Below are 24,653 nucleotides of genomic sequence, written 5' to 3'. Positions count from 1 at the left end.
CTCTTACAATAAGATATATTAATGGCCTGGCTAGAAAAATGTAGGGGGCACAACCTCCCTTTTTTCAATTGAGGATATGCAGTGCAATCCATAATCCAATAAAAGCAGATTTTTATAATATTACTAATACAGATTTTTCTGAAAACTTGTAACGTATTCAGTAAGTGGGAAGGAGAGTTCATGTGATTCACCACTGAATTATTCATTTCTAAACCTAAACTCTGTTTACATTTCAATGGGACTTACAATTTTACATTGCTGCTGTGGGTTTTCTTTTCTACAGCCCTTCCCCACAGAGCTGGACCTGAGCAAAGCTGGACTCCTTTCTCTCAGGAGCACACTGGGAATGCATTCTGCTTTTATAAGACACTGCTGTCCCACACTCACAGGGGACACTGGTGGGCCTCAAGTACTTCAGCAGATAGTGCTGTCAAAGGCACTGAAGTCACTGTGATGAGTCTTGACCAGAGCTGCCAAGCCAGGGGGAGAAGGCAGGTCACTGCCCATCCACGTGGGCCGAGGCAGGGGGAATTCCACAAGTGATCAAGTCTCTTCTTCCTCCCCTAAGCAGCAGCCATCAGACAAGACTTTTGCACTCAGTTACCAGCTCAAATTTCTTCATAAAGTTCCTCAGTTTTGTGGGCATGTGTTTCTTCAAGTGTTAAAAAACAAAGCTAGGCACTGGGAAAAAAAGCAAAATTTTCCGAGAAGCTACAAATTAATAATCTTTCCTCAAGCAAAAAATGAGTGGAGGGAGAAAAATATCCTTTTTTCTTAGATGACTTCTTATATGCATATGCAATTAAGCATATGAAATTCTAGAAATGTTTACATGGCTGTAAACTTAGTGTGAACAGTAACCTCAAAAAGATAAGCTGCATTTTCATGAAAAATATTTTTGTACACTGTTTTCTATCAAAGCACCTATGGACTTGATATTGGGTACTCTCTATGCATAAGCCAGTTTTTAAAGTGATCAAATGAATTCTGTGCCTAGAAATCCAATCATGTCCTCATATAGGTGTCATGAATGCACAAATGCACGCACATTATCACACTCATTGCCTCTTCTGCTTTAAAGATGGGGAGGGGCATGGCACTCCAGAGCATTCCAGCTATAAATGCTTCCTGTATATCATTGCATGGTACACTTGCACTCACCAAACTCAGGCTGGTGGTAAAAATAACCCTCTCTTGAAGAGCAGACATTAAGTTATCTACTAGGGCTTCCACCTGTTAACATTTTTCAGAGAGGGGCCCTGTCTGGAAATAACTTTGTATTTCATTATGAACTCTATGTACTTTACTGAACAGAACCAATATGTGACTCATTGCTCTGAGCTGTGTAAATGCTAAACCTGTTTCAGCCATGGAGGCTCAGATTTGTCTGAAAATAGACAGACATCAGAGGCGGAACAGAAAAGAGACAATAAAAATCTGGACTCTGGGTTTTTATTTTCCCTGTAAGAAATGTTGGTGCTCTCTGGGTAATCTCAAGAAATATGCCACTATAAGGAAGACATCACATAGTAGGAGCAGCAGGCTCTACTTTCTAGAAGATAAGAAAATGTCTGTATAGGTCTCTGTTTAAGCCATCCTTCTTCCCCCTCCTACTGGTCCCAAGATCATATCAGTGAGCACTGGGACAGTTACATTTGCTGATGACTATATTTTAAAGTGAAATAAAAAGTGAAATAACACATTTTAAATTTGCATGAGGTGTATATATATATATATATATATATATATAAAATTCTCAAATTTCTTCAGTGTTATGTCATGAGATTCTAGAATTCCTTGTGTCAAACTTATCTGAATTTAAACATTATTTGGCTACAGGGGTCATAAAATCATGGCACTTATATATCAGAAAAAATACTAACAATACTAATTCTGTTTAATGTAGAGACTGCCATTACCATTGAGAGATAAGACAAAGAAATTATAATATTTTGGGTAACTGTGCACACTAGTATTGGTTCTGCAAGAAACAGAAAAAAGGTGCAGGATAAAGATAAAGATCACATGTTGAGGTCTTGCTCCTACCCTGATAATAAGGATAAGTTAAATATGTACACAGAAAAAGAGTCACAGGAGTATATAACCATCCATTTATGAGATCTGCCATGAAAATGTTTTGGGTTTGACATAAAAGATTCCCTATCAAGGAAGATACAGTAGGGCTGGAGAGTGGGATGAAGGATTTATTTACCTCAGGAATGTGGCAGCTCAAGAAAATATCCTAGCAGTGTACAACTGCAAGAATAAAGAAAATAGCTAGAGAGAGCATAGTTTAGCTGTATCTACTTCGGTGAGAAAGACAGAAAACTGGTGGAGAACAGTTATGACTGTTAACAGTTCAGAAGCTGCACCATGACGAAGCGGAGACTGCTCCAATACACAGGCAATACACTCCTCATATCCACACTGTACCCTACAGTTCTGGGCAGTGTGACATCCCCAGCACTTCCTCAGCCTGATGCCCAGCAGGGGTGGAGCAGATCCCTCACTCAGTGCTGCTACAAGCTCTCAGCATCGTCTCAGACTACTGAGGAGTTGCATTACTTCTGAAAGTGCCAGCTAAAACCCAAGCAAGTGTGTGTGTTTTGGAGGGGGACTGATGGGGGTTTGGTTGTTTGGTTTAGTTTGTTTTTTAAGGACTATTCCTAACCAGACCTATGAATACTAGTGAGAAAAGCTGAAATCTTCTTTATTCCTATAGTACCTGCACATCACATGCCACTCTGAGAATGCGCTCTTTATTCTGCCTCCTGATGGCAAGGCTGCAAACAGACAGTCTTTACAAGGGTTCTCTCATTGGGTCTTTCCTAATCTGGATTCCTAACCTGAGCTCTTTACTGCAAGGAACTGATGAACAGGAAGAAAACTTTTCTTGGCTTTCACTCTCCAATCAAAATATGTAGGAGTAGCTGTCAAAAATAGCATTTTATTTATAAGCGGATAAGATTTGAGGTAGGTACCAGTGTGCAAAGAGCATTCCAAAGCCACTTCATAATTCCTTTTGAGACTTGAACTGAGCTATAAAACAGTCCTTTAAAAAGTATGAACTCTCTTCAACCATCAAATGACCTGACACTTCAAAGAAATATTTCCAAAAGCCATCATAAAGATGACTGATACATTCTATACAGGTTTAGCTATTTAGCCACCACATGGCTTTAAGTTGGAGAAGGTAATACAGCTTCCCTGGCAGTATTTGTTATGGAAGCACTAGAGGACCTTGAAGGCCCCACTGAAAACCAGGAACTTCTGCAAAGTAGAGTTCATATTTATGAACTCCAGCATCCAATTTCCCCAGCTGTAATAAGGTATGTTTTAGGAGCCACCATCTGTGAGATTATTCAGTCTCAGAAGGCACCAGAGTACCAGTAATTTTCTTTGCAATAGATTTTTAGACATTATCCACAGTACAAAAATATTTGACATTAAATACAAGAAAATCCTAAATCCCTTTCTAGGCTGGTGCTGGCCACTAATAAAGATAAGCCCAATGCAAAGTAAATACAGTAATGAACTACCACATTTAATGGGGACAACAGAAATAAGTTGGAACCTGAAATGTCAAGTAGTATTGTAATTAAGAGCAGTGTTTTAATTAAAGGTTATGACTCAAACTACTGTCTGGGGTTTTAGAATTAGAGAGCCCCATACCTGAGCTTTTCTCCCCAAATGAGATACAGGAATTAGCCATATTAATTTTAGAGTTTTTATGACATTAAATGATTAGAAAACTCAAAAACTAGAGTTCAATTAGTAGTACTACAAATGCTAAGACAAAAACTGAAATTAGTCAGAAAAACTTAATGTTAAATTAGCTGAGATTAGAAAATTACCTAAATTGATGTAATGAAAGCAGATTTTTTCGTCCGATAATAAGCAGACAAAATTGTGCCTCTCAAAACAAAAGCCTGACAACAACACTCCAGCTATTGAACAAAAAACTCTACTGAGTGTCTGAAGACAATGCAGTCACAGGGGAATTCATTTTAAGCTTATCTAGCTGACCACGGAGTTTGTGGGTGTGAAGAGTTCTCTGCACTAGTATTCAGTTTTAATGCCTCTTTTGCACCACCAGTGTCAGTTCCAGGACAAAGCTACAGCCGAAGCAACAAAGATGTGGGTGATGAATTTGTTTCAGACTGTGAGCTATTAACAAGTAGATTAGTCAATGGGCTAGATGGGAGTGATGATACACAGGGCGTGAAGGGGGCCTGTCACTGAGTCTCCAGAAAGAGTTGCGAATTGCATTTCTGAACAGATTAAGGGTGATCTGTTTTTAAAGGGGATTTTAAACTAGCTTTTATATACATTAATCATTTTTACTTCTTTTTAAAAGCCTTTACTTCATATAAATACTTTGAACTGAGAGCTCTTATCTCATTCACCATGAATTGCAAACCCTGGGGTGTTGCTCTTCAAAAACTTGACCTTGCCACAGCTCACATTGTTGCAACACTGCAGATCATTTGAAACTAGCGCACTGTTTGGTCTGTAAACCACAGCTACAGTTTCTGGTGTCCCTGCACAAGATAAACTCACAAGAAACAAGGACAAAAAATAGTGTGAGCAGAGATGACTCCAGGATCGAGAAAAGCACCTATTTGCTTTCTCTCTTACAGAACTGGAAGTTGTACTTTTTCCTCTACCTCAGCGTCTGCAGGCCAAATTCCAAACAAAGGCAAGGCCTTTGTGTCTTTACAGATGACAACACATAAATAAAATACACGTTTACACCACCTTACTGACTGTTTTCATAGTAACTCTATACAATTTCCACTGCAAGAATATCTGTTTCTGCTGGCCTTCTGTGTGCTACTTGGTATGTCCAGTTCTTCAGCAAAGAAACGATTAATGTTGTCTCACATGAAGCGGGCAGACTATTCCTAGAATTACTAGGGGAGATGGCATAAACGATCTGCTCGGAAAAGTTTACAGTTCTACTCTGCATGTTGGGACAATTGTTAGCAAATGAGCTGCACTGCCCTCACTGCTGTTCCTGTCAGGGATTTAAACACAACTAAGGGGATATGTTCACCTCTCAGAAGAATGATAATAGCAGTTTTGTAATAGTAATAGACAATTGTTACCAAAAAGCATGTCGGAATGTCACAGACTATAAAAATTCTGTCTGAGAGTCCTATGTGAGTGGCTTGCCATCTCCCAGAGTGTCTGAAAGCTTTGCAGACCCTTGAAGATATTCTGGAAGATGTTAAAACTCACCAGCAACACTCATGACTGAATGGATATTCCCCAACTTCATCCACAATTGTAAAGCCTCCTATACGTTACTTATTCCTGCCTGACCTTATCTATTCCTGAGCTACTATGCGCAACTTCGACAGAAGAAGAAGAAGAAATTTATTTGGTTCAAGAAGTTGGATTTAGTTTTAACCAGACTAAGTAACATTCAAAGTGTTTATGTACATAGTCTAAGAGCAGCTCCTGCTTTGCTTCACAGCTCCCTTTGCAATATCCAGGAGCACCTCTGGACTGTCAAGAGTGTTTAAGTCTAGACTGAAAGTGTTTGGGAATAATGTGCACATACCTAAAAATATTATTCTGTTCCATTAGTCCTGGTCATGCTAAAACAGGGAAATAGTCTCCGGATTTTATTTCCTGGTCACAGATGTTCTTTGAAGTTCAGGGATAAATTCCTTGCTCCATTACAGTATGTGTGCATTCTATTACTTAATCCAGTGACATGAGGATTTCAGTAAAGATATTTCCTTGGGTGCTTGGGACTTGGATAAAATTTTGCAAAGTTGGGCTAAGTACTTAGGAAATCTGGGTCAAATAATGGCTTATGCAGAAATTATGGAAGACTGAGGTATAAGTTCCACTTTTTTTTGTCTTGTTTGAATATATATAAAGCTAGTAGCTTATATTAAATACTATTCCACATGTTCAAATGTTCATATAAAAATTTGAGAGATATGCAGAAGTCTTACAACAGCATGATTTACACAGAGTAAATAAACCATCCCCATGTAAGAAAGCTTTAACTATGCCAAGCATTTCAAGAATGGGAGCTCAGAGAAAAAGACACTGCCAAGACTAAAGTAGTATCACATCATCTCTATCTGAAATCTAACATCTATAGTTAAAAATTTAAGAGAATGGATTCTCAGCCATGTATATTACTGGAGCCAGAGAGGTCAAAAGAATTAGCTTAGAATACCCAGAACTGGCAGAATAGAACTAACAGTGTTGAACACTTTGGGGTGTTGCAACTCAGGTGCTTATTCACAGATGGAATAATTGCTTTCCAATTATTCCATTGGCTAAAACCCATAATCAGATTGGACTACAAAACCAATTCTGAGACCACTTCTTGACACCTCTGATGTGTAATTACTCTATTCATGTCAAATTATGTAAAATAAAAGCACATAGAGAGAGTGCTCTCAAATATTTCAAAAAGAGGTAGTACAGACTAAGCCTAAAAACATTACTTAGCAATTTCAGGCACTACTAAAGAAGGAAAAATTGTTACTTTTAAAAAGTCTCAGTTCCTTGTTTTCTAAAATAAGACTTAGCCCATGCCAACCTCAGAAGAGAGCACTACACATTAGCTAATATCTAAACCATCCTTTGAAAAATAGTGATGAATGAACTCGCAAAGCATACCAGTAGATATAAGCAATACCATTACTTGCAGAGAAAACAGATAATCCACAACCATGGAGAGTAATCTACCAGCACATAAATTGATATTATTATTACTGCTAAACAATACTTCCAGTTTATTAATAACCATAAATTTTGGCAGCAAAAAGATGGGAGTATTTACTGTTCATAATCTCAAATCATTATGTTGTATTTGTATTGCTTGCAGATTACAATGGGAATTTTGTGGGCTGATCACTTTCGTAAATCCAAATACTTATGAATGTCATTTTGCCAGTATGAAAATCATGCAGCCTGTGAAATCCCACCCTAACAGGATTGTAATGTGTAGGGGAATTAATGAATCTAAATTCCAAACCAGCACTATTTCATGTACAAAAGGAGTTTGCTTTATCTTCAGGTTACAACAAAAGTAACAGGAGGAATTCACTGCCACTTTATTGGGGTGAAAAGAGCACCCACAGTCTCCTACCATGGGCGGAAATTCCTAACTGAGGTTTCTTAAACCTTCCTCTGAAAGTGTCAGGACTGGCCACAGTCTGATTGAACTAGGAGGGGTTAGTGGTCTGAGCTATGACAACTGCTACCTTCCTGTGGAATGCCTGTGTGAGTATTTGTGCTCCTAGGAAAATGTACAGAGGAAGTACTTTCTATTTCTTATCTCAAATGAAGATATATTTCTCTGCTTTTGGAATACTAACAAGTCTGAACTCAGTGTGGCTGTAGGATGCTAGCTGGGAAAGAGAAAAGAGATTTTCATGAAGCTCTGGAACATTCTATACACGCACACATTCCATACATCATACATTTGCAGTAGCACCAGCAGTAGTGCCTCTTCTCACCACAGAAGCGATCTTCTGGCCATGGTATCTGCGAGAGAATACATTTCTAAGGTGTCAGCTGCCATCTGTTTGATTTTGCAGACCAAGGGGGCAGTGGCACCTTATTTCCCATGTATAGACCTGGTTGAAATTCAGTACACAGAGAGCAGAAGATGAAAGCAGAAAGAAACAGTAAAGTAGAAAGAAACAAAACTCCTTTGATTTTGGGTGAGGTGGAAGAGCCACATACTGGATATGAAGCAAAGAAACACACTTCTCCATTATATAGTTTTAATCAGCTGCATGGTTAATTCCCTGGGATGCTCCTACAGTGTCTGTATATTCAAGTGTACTCAAAGTAAGCCATAACTTAAGAGCATTTAACAGTTTACAGCAGGCTCAAAGCTCATTGGAGACAATTACCACCACCTTGAATATAATTCAGTTTATGTTTGCATGCACTTTTAATTTTATTATCAGTAAAAAAATCAAAATTATTTTATCATAATGGCTACTCCTCTCCTTAGGTCTCCTTTTTGGTCTCAGCTTGTGCCAGAGTTGAATCTTTTCTAAATTACTCTTTCCAAATCAATGTCATCATTATCATTGCTGTGCACTTTTTTTTTTTCCAATTCATAGTAGCAGCTTTAGATGTTATCACAAAACCACCGAGCCTGGGACACTATGGACAGGTGCTGGGCAAGATTCTTTACATAGCTCTTCTGGGACAAGGCACCTTAACCCTTGGCCTCTGGCAGCTGCTGTTCTTCTAGTCCTGCATTTACTAAGGATTTCTCTCTCTGCTCTCTGCATGTCTACACTCCCTCTTGTTCTGCTCCTGAACCTCCCAAGTTCTTGCCTTTATGCACGTCCTTCAATTCCAGCCCTGGACTGGAGAGACCCCAAGCACAATCTAAGCTATGCAGATTCAGCTTATTGGGCTGTTTGTGGGTCAGGGGGACTTAGCTTTCTTTGTTTGTTTGTGTGTTGGGTTTCAAAGGGTTTTTTTTTAGTTGGGTTTGGGGGTATTTGGGGGCATACATTTTTTTTTAGACTTATTTGCTCTTTTCCTAATGTTTTCTTAATGTTCTCTTAGAGACACAGGTCTGAGTTGCAACTCTACTCCTTCCTATTTTGTGGGCAGAGAGCAGAATGGCAGCAGCCAGGATGCAGTGTTTACTCTTCCTCCTCCATGGTGTAGCTTGCTGCATGGTCCCTATGATCTGCTGGATTTCAGTACAAAGGCCACGGGCCTCCACTCACACAGCACCTCTGTGTGCACTCACTAGAGGCTTTGTGAAAAAAGGACATCTCTCACAGCTACAAAATCAGTATATCTGCTTTGGATTTTTGCATCTGTGATATTACTGTTTCTTAAAAAATATATTAATGTTCTTTTTGTCCTCACTTTTCTTGTTGCTTTTAAGAAGATTAATGACATTTGTTTGCTAGAGTGGAATAGGACTTAATTTTTCTTACAACCTAACCCCAAATGCACAAATTCAATTACCTTGTTATCTGTTGTGCAACCCTGATCAATGTCATGGACATAATAATCTCTTTCCTATTCCATGTAAGACAAACCTCATGCAATGACATCTGCTCTTTCATTGGCAGGTTTATTTCCTACCATAACATGTGACAATTGATATTTGTATCTCATCTTGTCACTGTACATTTGACATGCAATCAAAGGGTTCCCCAGAGTATTGGAGCCCTTTCTATAGCCACTTGAAGGGCACTTGTTCTTAGGGTTTGAGCCTCCGCAAACCATGATTCATTCTCTTTGTACTTCTGTTATTTAACTAACACTCCTGTATTTTGCAACAAGACAGCTAAAAGGAGAACCAGACTTCAGCGTCCAGTGGTGAAAGTTACTGTGTTTGTCCCAGGATTGTCTCAGCTGCAAGATTTGGAAAGCAGCTGTGCCACAGTGATACACTTCATCGAGGACCTCAATCAGTCCTCAGAAACTCAGTACAGAGCTTTCCTGACAATAGCTAGTGCAGCAAATGGCCTTCCCTGCTCAAACTCACATTTGGAAATACACTTAGTGATATTATTTTAAACTCTTCCTGAAAGTTATAGAAGTACTGGTTTCCTACAGCAGCAGAAGGAAGCTGATATCCCAAGGGGTTTCTGTTGTGGACACATGAACTGTATGTACTCAGATGCATGTGTGCATGTGGGTAACTTCTTAAAATGTTGTGCCTCAGTTTTGACCCATGTTTTTCCTCTCCTTTATCATTAATTTGAAATCAAAATATAGAAAGCATGTTTCCTGTGTTCACTGTCATTTCATGGTTAAAACAAAATCTCCTTTCATGAAATCTCTCAGCTACTCAAAGCAGTTCTGTCAGTAGAATGCCTAAATAACATTCTCAAAATAAATTTTCTGTCTCAGTCCTGTGTTCAGAATCTGTTTTCTTTACCTCATTTTCAGATCTAATTTTCCCAGGGTTTCTATTGCATTATAGTCTCTCTGCCTTTGCTCCCAGTTTTCAAGAGAAACGCAAACCTAATTAAAGACACATAGCATTTTTAGCCTATAAGAGTTAGAGACATTTTGATTGAAAATAGGCTTGCATGAAGCCATAGGAAGTTGTTTCCAGGCTTCTTTTATAGGAGAGAGATGCCAAAAGCTGACTTCCAACTTACATAAAGGAGATGCAAGGAAAATATTTCACAGAGAGTGCCATAAATACTGTCACCTGGAGGGTTAATCTGCTGGAAAGTAACTCTGCAGGGAAGGATCTCAGGGGTCATAGTGTTCATGAGCTGTTCATGAGCTAGCAGTGTGCCCTTGTGGACAAGAAAGCCAAAGGTATCCTGAGGTGCCTTGGGAAGAGCACTGCCAACAGGCTGAGGGAGGTGATCCTGTCCCTCTAGTCAGTCCTATGGAGGGGTATCTGAAGCATTGTGTCCTGTTCTGGGCTCCCCAACACATGAGAGACAGGGAGATCCTGGCACAGATCCAGCACAAGGTGACAAAGATGATTAAGGGACTGGATCATCTCTCATGAGGAAAGGCTGAGGGAGCTGGGCCTGATCAGCCCGAGAAGAGATCACTGAGAGGGGATCTCGTCCATGTCCAAGTGGCTGAAGGGAGGGTGTTGAAAGGATGGATCCAGGCTCTACTCGGTGGTGCTGGGCAACAGGACAAGAAGCAACCAGCAGAAATTGATACACAGGAAGTTCCAGCTGAACATGAGGAAGAACTTTACTGTGCAGGTGACCAAGCACCGGAACAGACTGCGCAGAGAGGCTGTGGAATCTCTTTCACTGAAAATATTTAAGAACTATTTGGATGCAATCCTGTGCAATGGGCCCTGCTTGAGCAGAGACGTTGAACCAGATGACCTAGCCTGTGATCCCTTCCCAACCTTACCCATTTTGTGACAAGCATGTCAATCACGTGCATGGGAGTACATACATTAATATAAGTATTTATGTACATATATTTAATATATAATGTGCGTGTATTTAATATATGTACAATTCTTTTCTTACAGCTCATACTTTGCATGATAAAAGCATGCATGGCATTTAAAAGTTTGTTCAGCAAGTAGTCCCTGCCACATGACTAGATGCAAGCCCACTCCATGACCTGATCCACAGCTGTGCTTCTCATATCACTGTGCCCATGGTTGTCCATTGTGCCAGGATATGATGACACAGCACGCGTTGTTTTTCCTCACATTATCACTAATTATCAAATGGGAACAGTACTGTGTTTATACAATATATATCTTTGTTGCAACAGAGACAAGTCAACTCTAGGAGAGGAAAAGCTCAGTCACAGAAAAGAGGATGTAAGGGGAACAGCAGATAAGAAGTTACTTTCATATTACACATTATCACCCTGAAGTTTCTTACTACCCTGACACAAATTTTGGCCCTTCTTTCATGAACAACGGTGCTAGAGTAGAACCATTTCCCAGGAACAACACAAAGATGCCCAGTCAGGCCATGTGTATCATCTAGCACGGTATCCTGACTCTGATGGTGGTCAACAGTAAATGTCTATGAAAGAGTACAAAAGAGAGGGAAAGAATAAAATAACAGTTCCCAAAGTACATATGTTCAGCTAAAAAATCTAAAGCTGGGGATTTGAACTAAAAATAGTGTGTCTATGTATTTATTAGACCCTGATAGGTCTCTTTGTGAATTTGTAAAAATGGCTTTTGAATTTTTCTTCATAAAAGCTTCTGGAATCAATAACTTTTTTGATGATGATATAGTGAAAATATATATCTACTGAAGTTATAAGCACTTAACATTCAGAACCCCTTATTTTGTAATTTACAGCTATATGTAGCACTTATTTTTTAATTCTTCAACTAAAGTCTGAACAGTTTTTAGCATGTACTGGGAGGAGGAATTTTTAACACTGCAAAATAATTTTTGGACTCCATTATCATGTACAGGAATGGAGGCTGAAAAGAAGAAACAAATCAGGCATTAGGGTTTAAGACTTTTGAGGCATAAAATACATCTGCCAAATAGCAGCCACACCTGTAAGAAGACATTCTGTAAGAATGAAGCAACTTTATCCAAGTTGCTACATTCCTATTTGGAACATCTCTGAAAGATAAGGGTAGCACTCCTGTTAAATCTTTCATTTAGTAGCGCTCCTGTTAAATCTTTCACTGATGGCACACTAGTAGAATCACAATGACTCGACTTTAACATACAATCCTAATTTGAGAGACTTGTGACTTGAAATTTAGGAGCCCCTTCTATTACAACTTGCACTTTTCATCAACCTGAAAAGTGTTGATGCTTTTACCTAATGACATATAAACAATATATTCTTATATGGACCACCATATGACCTTAAAGAAACTCAAATTCACTCAGCAGAGTCAGTCCAAGAAGTTTGAAACACACTGCAATCAATTCTCATTTTCTCATAGAACACAGGACATTTCCTCTAAGGAGTTTAAAAAGAAAAATATAATCTATTGCTCCACCTTCACCTTGACAGTGTCCAAGCAACAAGCACCCTGCCTCTTTCACAGTCATTCCTGCCTGAGCTATTCTAGAAAACTCATAGTTCTTTCACAATCAGTAGGAAAAATAGCCTACAAATTATTTTCTTTCCTAAGAAGCCCACATCCCTAAGAGGCAGGCTTTTCTAATGACATTTCAATTTGTAAGACTTTGGCCTAATTCCCCTTGTTTGTTTCTAAAAGCCAGATCTATCCTCATGCTAACAAAAGATTTTAAGCCTTGTCTACAATGCAGTGAACAAGGGCACCACTTACAGAGACTTCTGTAAACAGCGGCCCAGCAGAAATGTGAACCACATTGCACTCCCCTACTCTGTCAGTTGCTCTTGCTGCTTTGTCTCTCTACTCTTTTGACCTGTAGGTCACTGCTTCTCTATGTGCCTGGCTGACACGCAGCTAGTGCTGCTCACAGAAATCAGAAACCCCAAAAACCTGCAACAGCTAAATACAAGTGACTCTACCGGCAAATAGAATCTGTTGAGCCTTTACATTTTTGGGGCTATATGTACATTAAAAGCTCTTTTCAAGCCTTTGAATCAGAATTTGCAGAATGTGGGGTCTAGATATTGGTGAATTTATTTTTATTGAGAGAAAATGTTCTGGCAGAATTTCAACCAGACCTGGCACTGAGCCCCACTAATTTCCTCACAAATGTTTTTCTTATGGGTTTTCCTGATTAAACTGTAATCCTAACAGATTGATATTGGCAGAGTTCAGATACACATTTGGATCTGGAGCAAGTGCACTGTTACATACTTAAAAATAGAACTGAAAAAAATAGCTGCACTTCTGTTGTTCAGGCCCTAGACAGTTAACATAAACTGCACTTCTTTCTGCAATCACAGTATTTGTATTTCATTCCATCACTCTGACTAAAACATGACAGCAGTCACCTTTCTGAACAAATTCCAAAAAGCTCACATACTTCCAACTATTTTGTCCCTTGCTGAACTGAGGATGTCTTCCCAGGCTACTACTGCTGCTTCTCTTCTCCCATATTTGGAAGTTGGCCTTCAGCATGGAGATCCCTTGTGGCTTTCTGTTTAAATTCCAGAGTCACTGTTGCACATTGCCATTTCCTTCAGCTGATGTAAATCAAATACAGTACGAGTGAAAAATGTGAGTCTAGGCTTGGCTAACTGCTTTGCAAGGGGAACCGTGATGAAGGCAGAAAGTTTGTCTCAGGAGGCAGCGTGTCACAAGCACAGCGGGACACGGCTGAGGCTATTGCCCCTCTTTCAGCACCAGTTTGCACACACTTTACCATTGAGTTGGCAGTGCTCACACAGATTGCAACAGTGGAGAACTCACATGGAAAATATTGTTGCTTGGCATCAGGGACATTTTTCTATACACAAAGCCCAAAACCAAAAGAGGAAATTAATTTCACCCCTGGCATTTTATGGCATCTGTAGCAAACCTAAAGGCCTATAATTTTTGCTTCTCATCCTCCAGCAGCTTCAAGACAGCAGAACCCAAAGAGCTCCTAATTTCAAAAAACATTAAAATTTTTATTCATCAACTGTTGCCTTCTGTAAGTACACTGAATACGTGATATTCTATTGCATACAACATCTTACATAGGAATTATTTTGAAACATTTTAACAGAACTAATAGTTTATAGCCAAGATCCTTTAGGACAGGATTTACGAACCTCTCATTCCTAACTCTGAATACTGACACGGCAAGGTCACCTGTGGTATGGGGCAAAATGCCACTAACACTTAAGACCTACAGGAAAGCAAGGCACAGCACAGCGATTTTCCCTATGGATAAAAGTCACAGTTTGATATTTAATAGCTAGGAATCTAGCTATAGAGGAGACTAAGAGAAAGATGATCACGTTTTCGGTAGACTGAAGAGATTCTAAAACAAATCACATGCCCTGACAACAGATTTTTCAGGCCCAGCATGAATCTATGTCATTTTGGATTCTTCCCTTTGCAGTGGGATAAAACTCTCACTACAGTCCTAATGATCTTTAAAATCGTGAGTGCCAGTGTTGAATACACACTGTCTTTCTGTAACACCACTGCATTTATGTGGAACAGAGAACAAGAAGGTTCACAAAGCAATCTTACAATGAGTCCTACTGAATTTTCCCCAAGTACAAAGTCCAATTATGTGAAAATAACTGCAAGTTCAGGATCAGGGGGCAGGAAGAAGGAAGTATTTTTGCATTAGGTTAATTGTCTTTCTCTATTGTAATTACTTGAAGCTCCTCTGAGACATTTTGAAGAGTTTCAGTCAAAATGTATGACTGAATTGAACACAGACAAGAAACTCAAAAGTATGTCAAAACAGTATATTTATTCTGTGGATTTATATCTCCATTGTATATGGAGGGAGTTTATAAATTTATACAGAAATTAAGTGCTATCTAGCATTTTCTTTTTGAAGCCTAATTTGGCCATTTAGTATTCGCTGATGGCAGTAAACTCCTGTATCTACTAATATATGGCTACAAATCTTTAGCTTGGACACTAAATCAGATTATTATATACGGCATAAAGAATCTATGAAAATGTTAAATATCTCTACAATTATGCAGTTAAAAACCAATCACATACAGGCATGTGTAGAAAGATTTCATTATTACTCCATGTAGTACTTCTTAATTTCAGCCAGTGGCTTTTCAAGAAGCATTGCCCAGTCTAAAGGCTTTGACCTCATGGTGAATTTGAACATACACAGAATTGCAGAACTCCGAGCCTGTTAATCCTGTAGTAGGGAAATAAATAACTTATGATACTCCAAACCAGCAGAACATTTAAAATTTCAGACCAAACTTACACTTTCCAACACACACATGCTTTAATACTTGAGTAAGTCAAATCTAATACAAGGAACCACTAGGAAAGGAGTTGATACATACAAGCACATAACATTAGAAATCAGGAAAAAAGCCTGTAGAGGCACTGATGAACATGTACCCCTGTTCCCAAAAAAATCAAGTATTGTTTAGATCATCTTGGAAGCTGATTTGGATCCAGAGCTCTTTGAAATGAAATTGAACATATCTGCACACAAAAACACTTAATCAAGGACTGAGCATCAAGATGTATTCTTGCAAGGCAGATAAAAAATGTGAGAACTTACTGTAGGCATCTCACCTGAGATATCCGTCCTTTTCAGAGCAAAGCAAAACAGGGGAAGCTTAAACTGATCAACAGGAGTAATTTAAAACAACTTTTTCAAGGAAATACACCGAGACCATACAAGAAGTTAGTTGCCACATCTCAGCTGGTAGATGCAGCAGCTGTGTTAACTGCTTGATGACAAGAGCTTTACTGCTCTCACAAAGCATGTTCTTGGAAAGGAATCGTGGTGCAGCAAAGGCCATTTAAAGCCAAACAACAACATCCACATGATGTTTAATAGTATTGACTTAAACTCATTTGACACCTTTGGTTTATTTGCCTCAATTTCCTTGTGCCCATATGACCATAAATATTAGCCAAAATCCCTATTTGCAAAATGAATGTTTGGACTATTAAAATGGTCACCTAGTGTAAATAAAGTGCTTGGATTGTTTACCAGGGAGTCAGTTACATTGACAAGCTCTGAGCCAGTGTAGGAGTCAAGCTCCTGAAAATCACCTGCTGCTCTGTGAAACACCAAAGTCTACTGCAGGTTAATAATAATGTTAGCACAAGAGTAGGAAGATTTTTTGTTTGCACTCACTGTGAATAGACTGTATAATTGTAACTGCACATACACTATCATATGTGCTTTGCATGTACATAATAATATATTTTTACCTGCAATTTTTAGAAGAAAAGTTGAAAAATGCTTTTTTGAACCTCATCCCTAGTTAGCAATTTCTAGAACAAATACACAAAAATATATATTTATTATGCTCACCTTTCTTTTTTTACATGTTTCATGTTCTTAAAAGCATTCCTTGAATTTTGTTGTTACAATTGTTGTGATACTTACTCCACAATAAACCACTTCAGAATGTAGTGTAGTTAAAAAAAAAAAGTTTTGGGTTCAGTGCAGTTGACACAGTAACTGAGAAGATGAAAAAAATTAACTACATTTTCACTCTTGGTTTCCTATCAGAACTTCTAGCAAGAAACCCCTTGGGGGAGACAGGGAATTGGTAGCAGCTTTCTCTGCTGACCGAAGCCCCACTATGTCTGCACAGCAACAGAACACAGCTATAGAAGGGCAGCTGGGAACCAAGTGGTGTTGCGTGATGAAACAAAGTTTGTATTCAGGAGCTGGATGACAACTGTGATGTAAATTTTCCAGTTGTAATAGGCTGCTCCCATCTAGCTCAGATAGTGAGTCAGCGTATAAAAATTCTAAAGTGCTGGTGTCATCACAGTTCCTAGAACACAGCCAGCCAAGATGCAGAACTGAACAAAACCTAACCTGGTTTCATGGCAAAAGTCATCTAAATAATGGCAAAGCACATCATTGACAGGCCACTGTGGTGAAGTTACATTGTCAAACACCTTAGTAATCTGCTCTTTCTTTCTCTGAGCTTGTTTATTAGGCATGAAATTTATTCCTCCTGCGCCAGTCACCTACACACTAGAGCTATCAGTATAGTAACACCATTCTACAACAAACTCGTGACAAATTTCAGATTTACATTTAAGGTGGATATTACCACAGAAAGAAAAAAAACAACTTTTTACTTAAAATTCAATCATCCATTGCTTACTCTTTACCAACACATCCCAAATACAAGTATAGGTTTTGGTCCTGTAGGCAGGAAAAGTTCCAGGAGGCCACCAAAAATTTCCATCTGTTCTGTATTTTAATTTGCCTGTAGTAACTGCACCTATTTGAGCTACCAGATCAGCCTTTTATAACGATCAGATAACACTTTTTCCTGAAAGTAATATGCAACACGTGCATATTTCAGCCGTAAGTCAGTACACACAAACCTAAATCTAAAGCAATTATTTTTAATCAAAGAGGTTTGCTAATGTGCAAGTCCCAGAAATGACCGAATATGTGGGGTTTATTAAGTTTGTATACTTCCACAAAACAAAATTTAGCAGATTATTAGACATGGACTAATTGCTTTTTGCAACTTCCAGATCCTGCACACTGCTGTCCAGAAGGATTTTTATCTATTCTCATTATTACTGATCCACAGTATGTGAAAGAGGTACTGCTAGGCATGTATGTGCTAAAAATGGTACCTGCTATACAGGCAACAGCAAACAACATAAGCTACTCTTACAATGCACCGTTCAATTAGCTTAAAACACTCATTACTGCTGAAAGACTGATAATGTAATTAAGTTTTGTGTGCCAATAGCATCATTTGATTACCTGTTATCAAGCCTACAGGTACACCTCTTTCCAAACCCAGTGGGCTTGTACAACATGGAAGTTAGTACTGTGATTTCTACTACTGGAGATTCAATAAACACACAGAGAGAAATACAATTTCCATCATACTACAAAGAGAATAGTAAATAAACCAAAACAAAAAGAAAACTTCTGAGCTAAAGGTGTTGCTAAGATTTCTTAACCCTGCACAAAAGCTGTTTTTCATCGCTTTTTAGGCCTACAACTTGTAGTTGTCCCAGTAGCTCCAACAGTGACAATGCTGGTACAAGTTACAGTGAGATCCTTGAGCTCACACCAGCCTTACTGATTTAACAGCACTTTCTATACGTCCCTGTGTCTTCTGGTAGGAGTGGCTGTGTTCAAACCCTGCACAGAAAACCTGCACAGAAAACGCATTGTTTGCTCTGGACCGCTTCAGAGTGCAACCTAGTCTGACAGGGACATTGATTTATAGCTTAAAATAGCAGCACAAGGATAAAACCACCTACAAGGCAGCAATGACTTTCCAAATCTGGACCTGTGCTCGTTTATTACAGAAAGTAAGAAACGTGGAGCGTAACTCCATACTCGCGTTTTATTTTATTACCACGAGTGCTGCCAAGGCCACAAGAGACCGTGCCCGGGACACGCCGGAGGGCGGGCAGCGCTCGTACGGGCTCAGCCCGAGCCGTGCTGGGGCCGGCAGCCACGCTCCCACACCGGCGCGACGGGAAAGTGAGGATTTATGTTGCACTGACTACGGTTTGTACTCCTTTTCCCGACACCTCACCGCTCACCTGAGTGTATTTAAACAAACTCCCGCTGTTATCACCACTCACAGCGGTGAAAGCCAAGCCGAGGCTCACGCTCCCGGTACGTGCCGCCCCTCAGGGCCGCCGCCCCCTCAGCGCCGGCCCGCCGTGTCCCCTCAGCCGCTGAGGGGCGGCGCGCGGGGAGCGGGACGGCAGGGACAGCCCCCCCCACCAGAAGCGGAGCGCGGTCGAGAAGCGGCGCCCGCAGCCTTTCGCCTCTTTTCCTCAGTGTGGGCGGAAGCGTTCAGGGCCGCGCCCAGGGCGGGCCGCGCACGGCCGGCTGCAGGGAGAACGCACACCCCGCACGAAGCGGCGCGCCCCGAGCAGCCTGGGGACAGCGGGTCCGGCCAGGAGCGCCACCTCGCTCGGCCACCCCGGTCCCAGCGATGTCCAGCTCCACGCGCCCGGCTGGGCGGTCACGCTCCGCCTCAGCCCAACAGAGCGAACTTGCTCCGGCGGCGGGCGTGGCGCAGGAATCCCACCGCGCTCGCCCCCCGCGATCCCGGCACCCTGGCATTAATCGTCTCCTTATATGGACACCAGAATGTCTGACGTCATCTCGACGCTGGGAAACCAGCGCCCGCGCAACCGAGCTTGGTTGGGAAGGCGGGTGGTGCGGGAAAGGCGGGGGGTGGAGGGGGAAGGAGGATCTGGAATGTTGATGGACGTGGCGTTGCGCCACTGGGAGCGGCGGCCCCGGCTCGGCCATTGGGCGAGGAGCCCGGGGGCGGGAGCCGCGGGAGGGGTGGGTTGTGGCGCTTGAAAAGCCACCGCCTGGCGGAGGAGCGGCGCCAGTGTGGGGTGGGCGCTGCCAGCGGGTGGCAGGAGGGCAGCGAGTTCGAGTCCCGCTTCCGAAATCCTGAGCCGGCGGCCGCTTCTCCGTGTGCCGCACTCCGCTCCGGGGCGAGGGGAGCTCGGAGTGGGCGTTTGGTTTCCTATTCTTCCTCCTTTTCCTCTTCGCGCGGAGGCCGCGGCTTTCTCTGTGGGGCGCCAGCCCGCAGGGACGGAGTTTACCAGGAGTTTGTGCTGAGTTCGGGCCCCGGCCCCCCCACCCCGCCGCCGCCATGCCCGTCTTCCACACGCGCACCATCGAGAGCATCCTGGAGCCGGTGGCCCAGCAGATCTCCCACCTGGTCATCATGCACGAGGAGGGAGAGGTGGACGGAAAGGCCATCCCGGACCTCACCGCCCCCGTGTCGGCCGTGCAGGCCGCTGTCAGCAACCTGGTGCGGGTGAGTAGCGGCGGCTGGCCCGCCTCCTCCGCGCCTTCTCCTGGGAGCGACTTTGGCCGCCGCGGCCAACTTGGGAGTCCGGCGGCGCCCGCTCGCCCCGGGCTGTCGCGGACAGGTGTCCCGGCCTCCGCCCCGTGAGGACCGGCTGGGCGCGGTGCTGGGGCCCTGGAAAGGGTTAAGTTGGAAGGCTGTCTGGACCTCTGTGGCTCCCGCCTGAAAGCCACCTTCGTTTGTTCCCGCTCCGGCCGGCGAAGGAGCCGTGAGAGCCGTGCAGCGGAGCAGCGAGTTGTCCCAACAGCGAGTTGCTCGCCGTCTCGGAGCGAAGAAGCCTTTGCCCACCTGAGGAGCGGCATCACATTAAAGTGCAGTAAAGCGCGGTAGTTGCTGCGGTTCATAGCCGCCCCGAAACGCTTCACAGATGGCTCTGATACGCTGTGTGGTTCTTTGCTGCCTAGGAAACTCCTATTTTAAGTGTATGCGCTATAAAAGGCAAAATACTTACTTGGCGTGAGCCTATCCAAAAAATCCCAAACCCAACCAATAATAAAGCCCAAACCTCCCAGGCACTTGGGTTTCATTTTTAAACCGGTGAGGGCTGGCCCTTCCTTATCAGTGCAGAAGTTGAGGCGGGACAGACCTGTGGCTTCCAGGGAAAGTCTGGAGCTGTAAATTGTTGTTGTTACTTAGCCTCGAGTGTGAGTTACTGTTTGCTTGTGGTAAGCTAAAGGTGACGGAAATTTGGCCTGAGTCTTTCGACTTCTTGAAAGCGGTTATGCAGAGCTTGTCTCTAAGATCTGAGTACTTGCAGTATGGACACTGCAGTATGAGAAGTGCAAGTGACTAATGCATTTGAAATGTTTCAGTGCTGTTAGCACTTTTATAATAAACAAAAGAATAACGAACTGTTGCAAGGCAGAAATACTTTCTTTGATATAGAAAGCACTGTAACATTGCCTACTCTTCTAGTGCATTAAGAATTACCTGGGAATTCTTACCTTCCACCTTTGCTAAGCTTGTTTACAAATACTGAGTACATTTTTGACCATCACATCTTCCTTGCTCCTTTTGAATCCTGTAAAATTTTGAAGTAATTCCTAGCGAGAAATACCCCTTGCCAGTAAACTTTGCCTTAAAATGAATAGCTATGCAAGTTAAAATACTGTGTCACTGTTAACCAGTGTTTGAGTGCACTGAAATCATGAGACTTGTGGGCATAAGAAGCTGTCAAGATGACTAATGTATGTGATGTGTTAATCATGTTTTGGCCTGTACTACTCGCTGCTGCTAGAATAACTTGCCACTTGGAGGTTTTGCAGTTTACTACAGTGTAACTAGGTCTCTTGGTTGCCATGACTATAAATATTACAGTCTGTCCAGAATACTTGTGCTTCTTGCTGACTATAGCAGACACTCATCTTTTTATGAAGAACAGTTGTTCTGCAGCAGTTCACTGATGTAATAGGTGTTTTGGCTGTAAGGGTGCAAAGCCTGTGTGTATGAAATACTTTTCCTTGAAAGGAAGATGTTGGAATAATGCTTTGCTTCTCTGAGCTAACCCTGAAACACTGGGTTGTGTGACTAATTTTCTTCACCCCACCTTTATCTCAGAAGAAACTTGATCTGATAAAATTTCAGTTATTAGAGAAATACAGAAACAGATTTAGTTTCCTTCTGTGGTTTACTAATGCTAGATCTTTCATTTTGGACTGTTAGGGAATCCTCTGTTTTTCTCTTCTTGCCTGCTAATTTGATAAAAGGAAAGATTGTTGAATTATTTTTTCTGTGTTTATTCACAAAGAGCCAATAAAAGTGATGTAGACTGAGGTGGTAGTTACCAGGAAAATGCTCTGATCTGTTAAAATACAGCTTTGTCTATATTAGGAAAAGTACAGAATTAAAGGTCTGTTTCCTATCTGGAGCTCTGTTTTCAGTGCATTGCTCTGAAGTGTAAAGGTGATTTATGAAACAGCAGTTTCACAGGAGCAGGAGAATTTGTGCAGACAGGTTCTCGAATTATGAGCCTTCTGGTGGCTTCCCAGGTGACAGCAAAGATGGAGTTATCCACGCAGCCAAGAGAGTAATGTGGCTGCTGGCTCGTTGTGTTGCTTACTGTCTGCTCAGGGTTCTTAGTGGGTGAGTATCACAAAGTACATAAAGTACTGAGGAGCAGGGAGTTTTTTTAGTGATAAGTTTTCATATACAGCAGCATTACTCTCCAGCTACCCAGCCTATAGTAAGGATTCTGCAGTTTGGAAAACGCAATTTTTAATCGATCTAACTATCATGTCTGTGCATAACTGCTAGTAGCAGTGTTTGAAGGCCTTGAAGATGTACTGTGTTGAAGGCCTGGAAGATGTACTGTGAGGGGAAATGGGCTAGGAAATGACTATATGGCTATAAGGAAGGACCTCTGTGCAATAACTTGAACATTCCTGAGATGGAGAGAGCAGGATACACTGTTCAAGATGGAATAGAGGTTGATAGTTATGAGAGTCTTACATTAGGACCATTAGGTAAGTCAAAAGGGAGTCCTCCTCCTCAAAACCCTCACTAGAGATCTCTATAAGAGAACTTTTCTTTTGGCATGCATGTCTGTGTTTTCTGTCATTAATGGTTATGCTGTATTTCAAGGTTTGCCTGAAGCCATCTTAAATTACATGGCTTTTTTAATGTCAAGTTTGCATGCTCAAGTGGACCTATCCTAGAGATACTGGCGTGTCAGGACCTAATTGTAAAGTAATCCTGGAGAAGAGAGACAGTCCAAGTCATTGTTGAAGTTAATGAAATAACTAAGTCTTTTACAAGTTAGTCATTGCTGTAGTAAAATACCAAATAAATACTTGGTATTATATTTCCAGTATGTGACAGTTTGCTTCCACTGCATCTTGATTATTTTTTTGGGGAATAGCTTTTGCACAATAATTCTCAAATTGGTTTGAAGCATTTTGATGAAATTTCTTAACTGTGGGGTGAAGTTCTTGTTGCCTGTGCAAAAACATAATGTGGAGGTAACATCAAAAGTTTTTTACACAGGAATCAACTTTGACTAGAGCCAGGAATTTGAGGGAGAGGCTTTAGATACCACAAGACTATGAATGTACTAAATTGGTCCTTCTTTTAATTGAAAATCTTAATGTTTGTATTGGCTTATATTTTTAGTGGATGTGTGGTGTGCCTCTTATGGGAAGGTTGGCATTTGGTATTTCTTTTAGATAAAAGATGTGGCACTGTAAGTCAACAAAAGTGGTGCTGGTGATGGGTAATAGTCAAGGCTACCTAATAGGAATAATTTTGAGCTTGTTAAACATCCTATTAGTTTAGAGGAAAGTTAAATGAAATTTTAGTCAAACTTCCCAGGGAGGAAATGAGCCACGTAGTGATTTTCTAGTTGTTTCAGGCTTTTTTTTTTCCCCATAATTATTTGGTTTTCTTGGTTGGTTTTGGCTTTTTTTTTTTTTTTTTTTTTTTTTTTTTACTTCACCAGACTTTTAGCCTATTTTAAAAACAGGGATTTTTATCAAGGATGGCTGATGATAATGCAGAAATGGTGAACCAATCACACACATTATATATATGATTTTATTTCATGGAAGAGAAGAAAAATTGCTACTTGGCAGTAGCGAATTTACAAGCATTTATGTTCAGACCAATGTTATATTATTGCAAAACAGAGAAAGCAAATTCTGCTCTGATGTTGTAAGCTCCAGAGGGCTTTGTATGGATTCTGGCATTCTGTCAGTGCAGGCATAGCCTGCTCTGGTCACTTCTCTCTGCTGTTTCAGACAGAGCTGCCTCAGAGCAGTGTTGCCCTTGCTCTGCCAAATGCCAACAATACCATGGGTGAAGCTGCTGAGTTTGACGGATTGGGTTGGAATTCTCTGTGTGAAAATTAAGGTAGTAGAAGCACGCTATTTAAAATACTGGAGCAGGCTCAGCAGCTCAAGGAGGTGTTGGTTTTTCAGAGTCTGGGCTGTTGAACGAGGTCAATGGCCTAAAAGACCTGCTTTATCTGAGACCAATTGAGACTTACTCTGTTTTCATGTCCTTCATTTTCATAGAGCTTGGGGCACCTGAGCATGATGATACTCCTATGAAATGTTCATAGTGGAAGATTTAAGACACTAATGGTAACAAGCGAAGTGACTGAGATCTTTCAGAACAGAGATCTGCTCTGAAAAAACAATACTTGTCTATTTGATGATGCAACTTCTGCCATTCCATCCTCCGTGTTGTCCTTTTATATGTGAGTCTGCTTCACAAGTGTCTATATGCTTCCAGTTTCTATTATATTATTTTTTTAATGGGAAAAAATTGCTTTACTCGCTATTAAATTGCTGATGACCGCATTTCTCAAGAAGGTGTTATTGTTGGATGCTGTGATATGACTTTATTTACCTACTGAGGTTTGGATGCTTATGAAACACTACTGACACCTTTCTGTATCTCAGTTACTAACTGTGACTAGCTAGGTCAGGCTAATCATCAGGAAGAGTCTCTCAGATTATAAATCTCCTGTCTCATAGTCAGGGTTTATCAGATGTTTCCTTTAAGTAGGTCTGGGCCAAGTACTATTTTAAAATGTAAATAAAACCAGTCTAGAGTAAAATTAAGCTTGACTGGAGATTGTACTTGATGGGAAAAAGACCCTGTACTGCTGGGTCAAAGTCATGTGTGTCAAAGGTTTTTGTGACTTCCTAAAGTTGTGAGGTTGGTCTCCTTAAACTGCCACCAGCTGAAGCCCACCCCATCTAGGCACAACTAAAAGTACCCAGATAGCTCTTAAAACAGATGGAACTCAATACCAGTACTATGGCAGAGACATAAAGTTTAAA

General features: G+C 41.1%; 2 protein-coding genes across 5 annotated transcripts in view; one reads left to right on the top strand and one right to left on the bottom strand.

Moving 5' to 3' along the window:
* LOC119702688 (basic salivary proline-rich protein 2-like) overlaps window positions 1-19,657 on the bottom strand; it is a 50,549-nt gene extending 30,892 nt beyond the window's left edge. For both annotated transcript variants that reach the window (XM_038141149.1, XM_038141150.1), the window contains exon 1: window positions 18,575-19,657. In XM_038141149.1, the coding sequence (XP_037997077.1) occupies window positions 18,834-19,655 (822 nt within the window). In that variant the 5' untranslated portion in view covers window positions 19,656-19,657 and the 3' untranslated portion in view covers window positions 18,575-18,833. The remainder of the gene's footprint in view (window positions 1-18,574) is intronic.
* VCL (vinculin) overlaps window positions 19,396-24,653 on the top strand; it is a 54,817-nt gene continuing 49,559 nt past the window's right edge. For 2 of the 3 annotated variants that reach the window (XM_038141142.1, XM_038141143.1), the window contains exon 1: window positions 19,396-19,821. In XM_038141142.1, coding sequence (XP_037997070.1) covers window positions 19,654-19,821 — 168 coding nt within the window. In that variant the 5' untranslated portion in view covers window positions 19,396-19,653. The remainder of the gene's footprint in view (window positions 19,822-24,653) is intronic. The other variant, XM_038141141.1, reaches the window with a different exon arrangement.

Source organism: Motacilla alba, chromosome 6 (genome assembly GCF_015832195.1).
Source record: "Motacilla alba alba isolate MOTALB_02 chromosome 6, Motacilla_alba_V1.0_pri, whole genome shotgun sequence".
NCBI classification, from domain to species: domain Eukaryota; kingdom Metazoa; phylum Chordata; class Aves; order Passeriformes; family Motacillidae; genus Motacilla; species Motacilla alba.
This window is presented reverse-complemented; position numbering and strand designations above follow the sequence as displayed.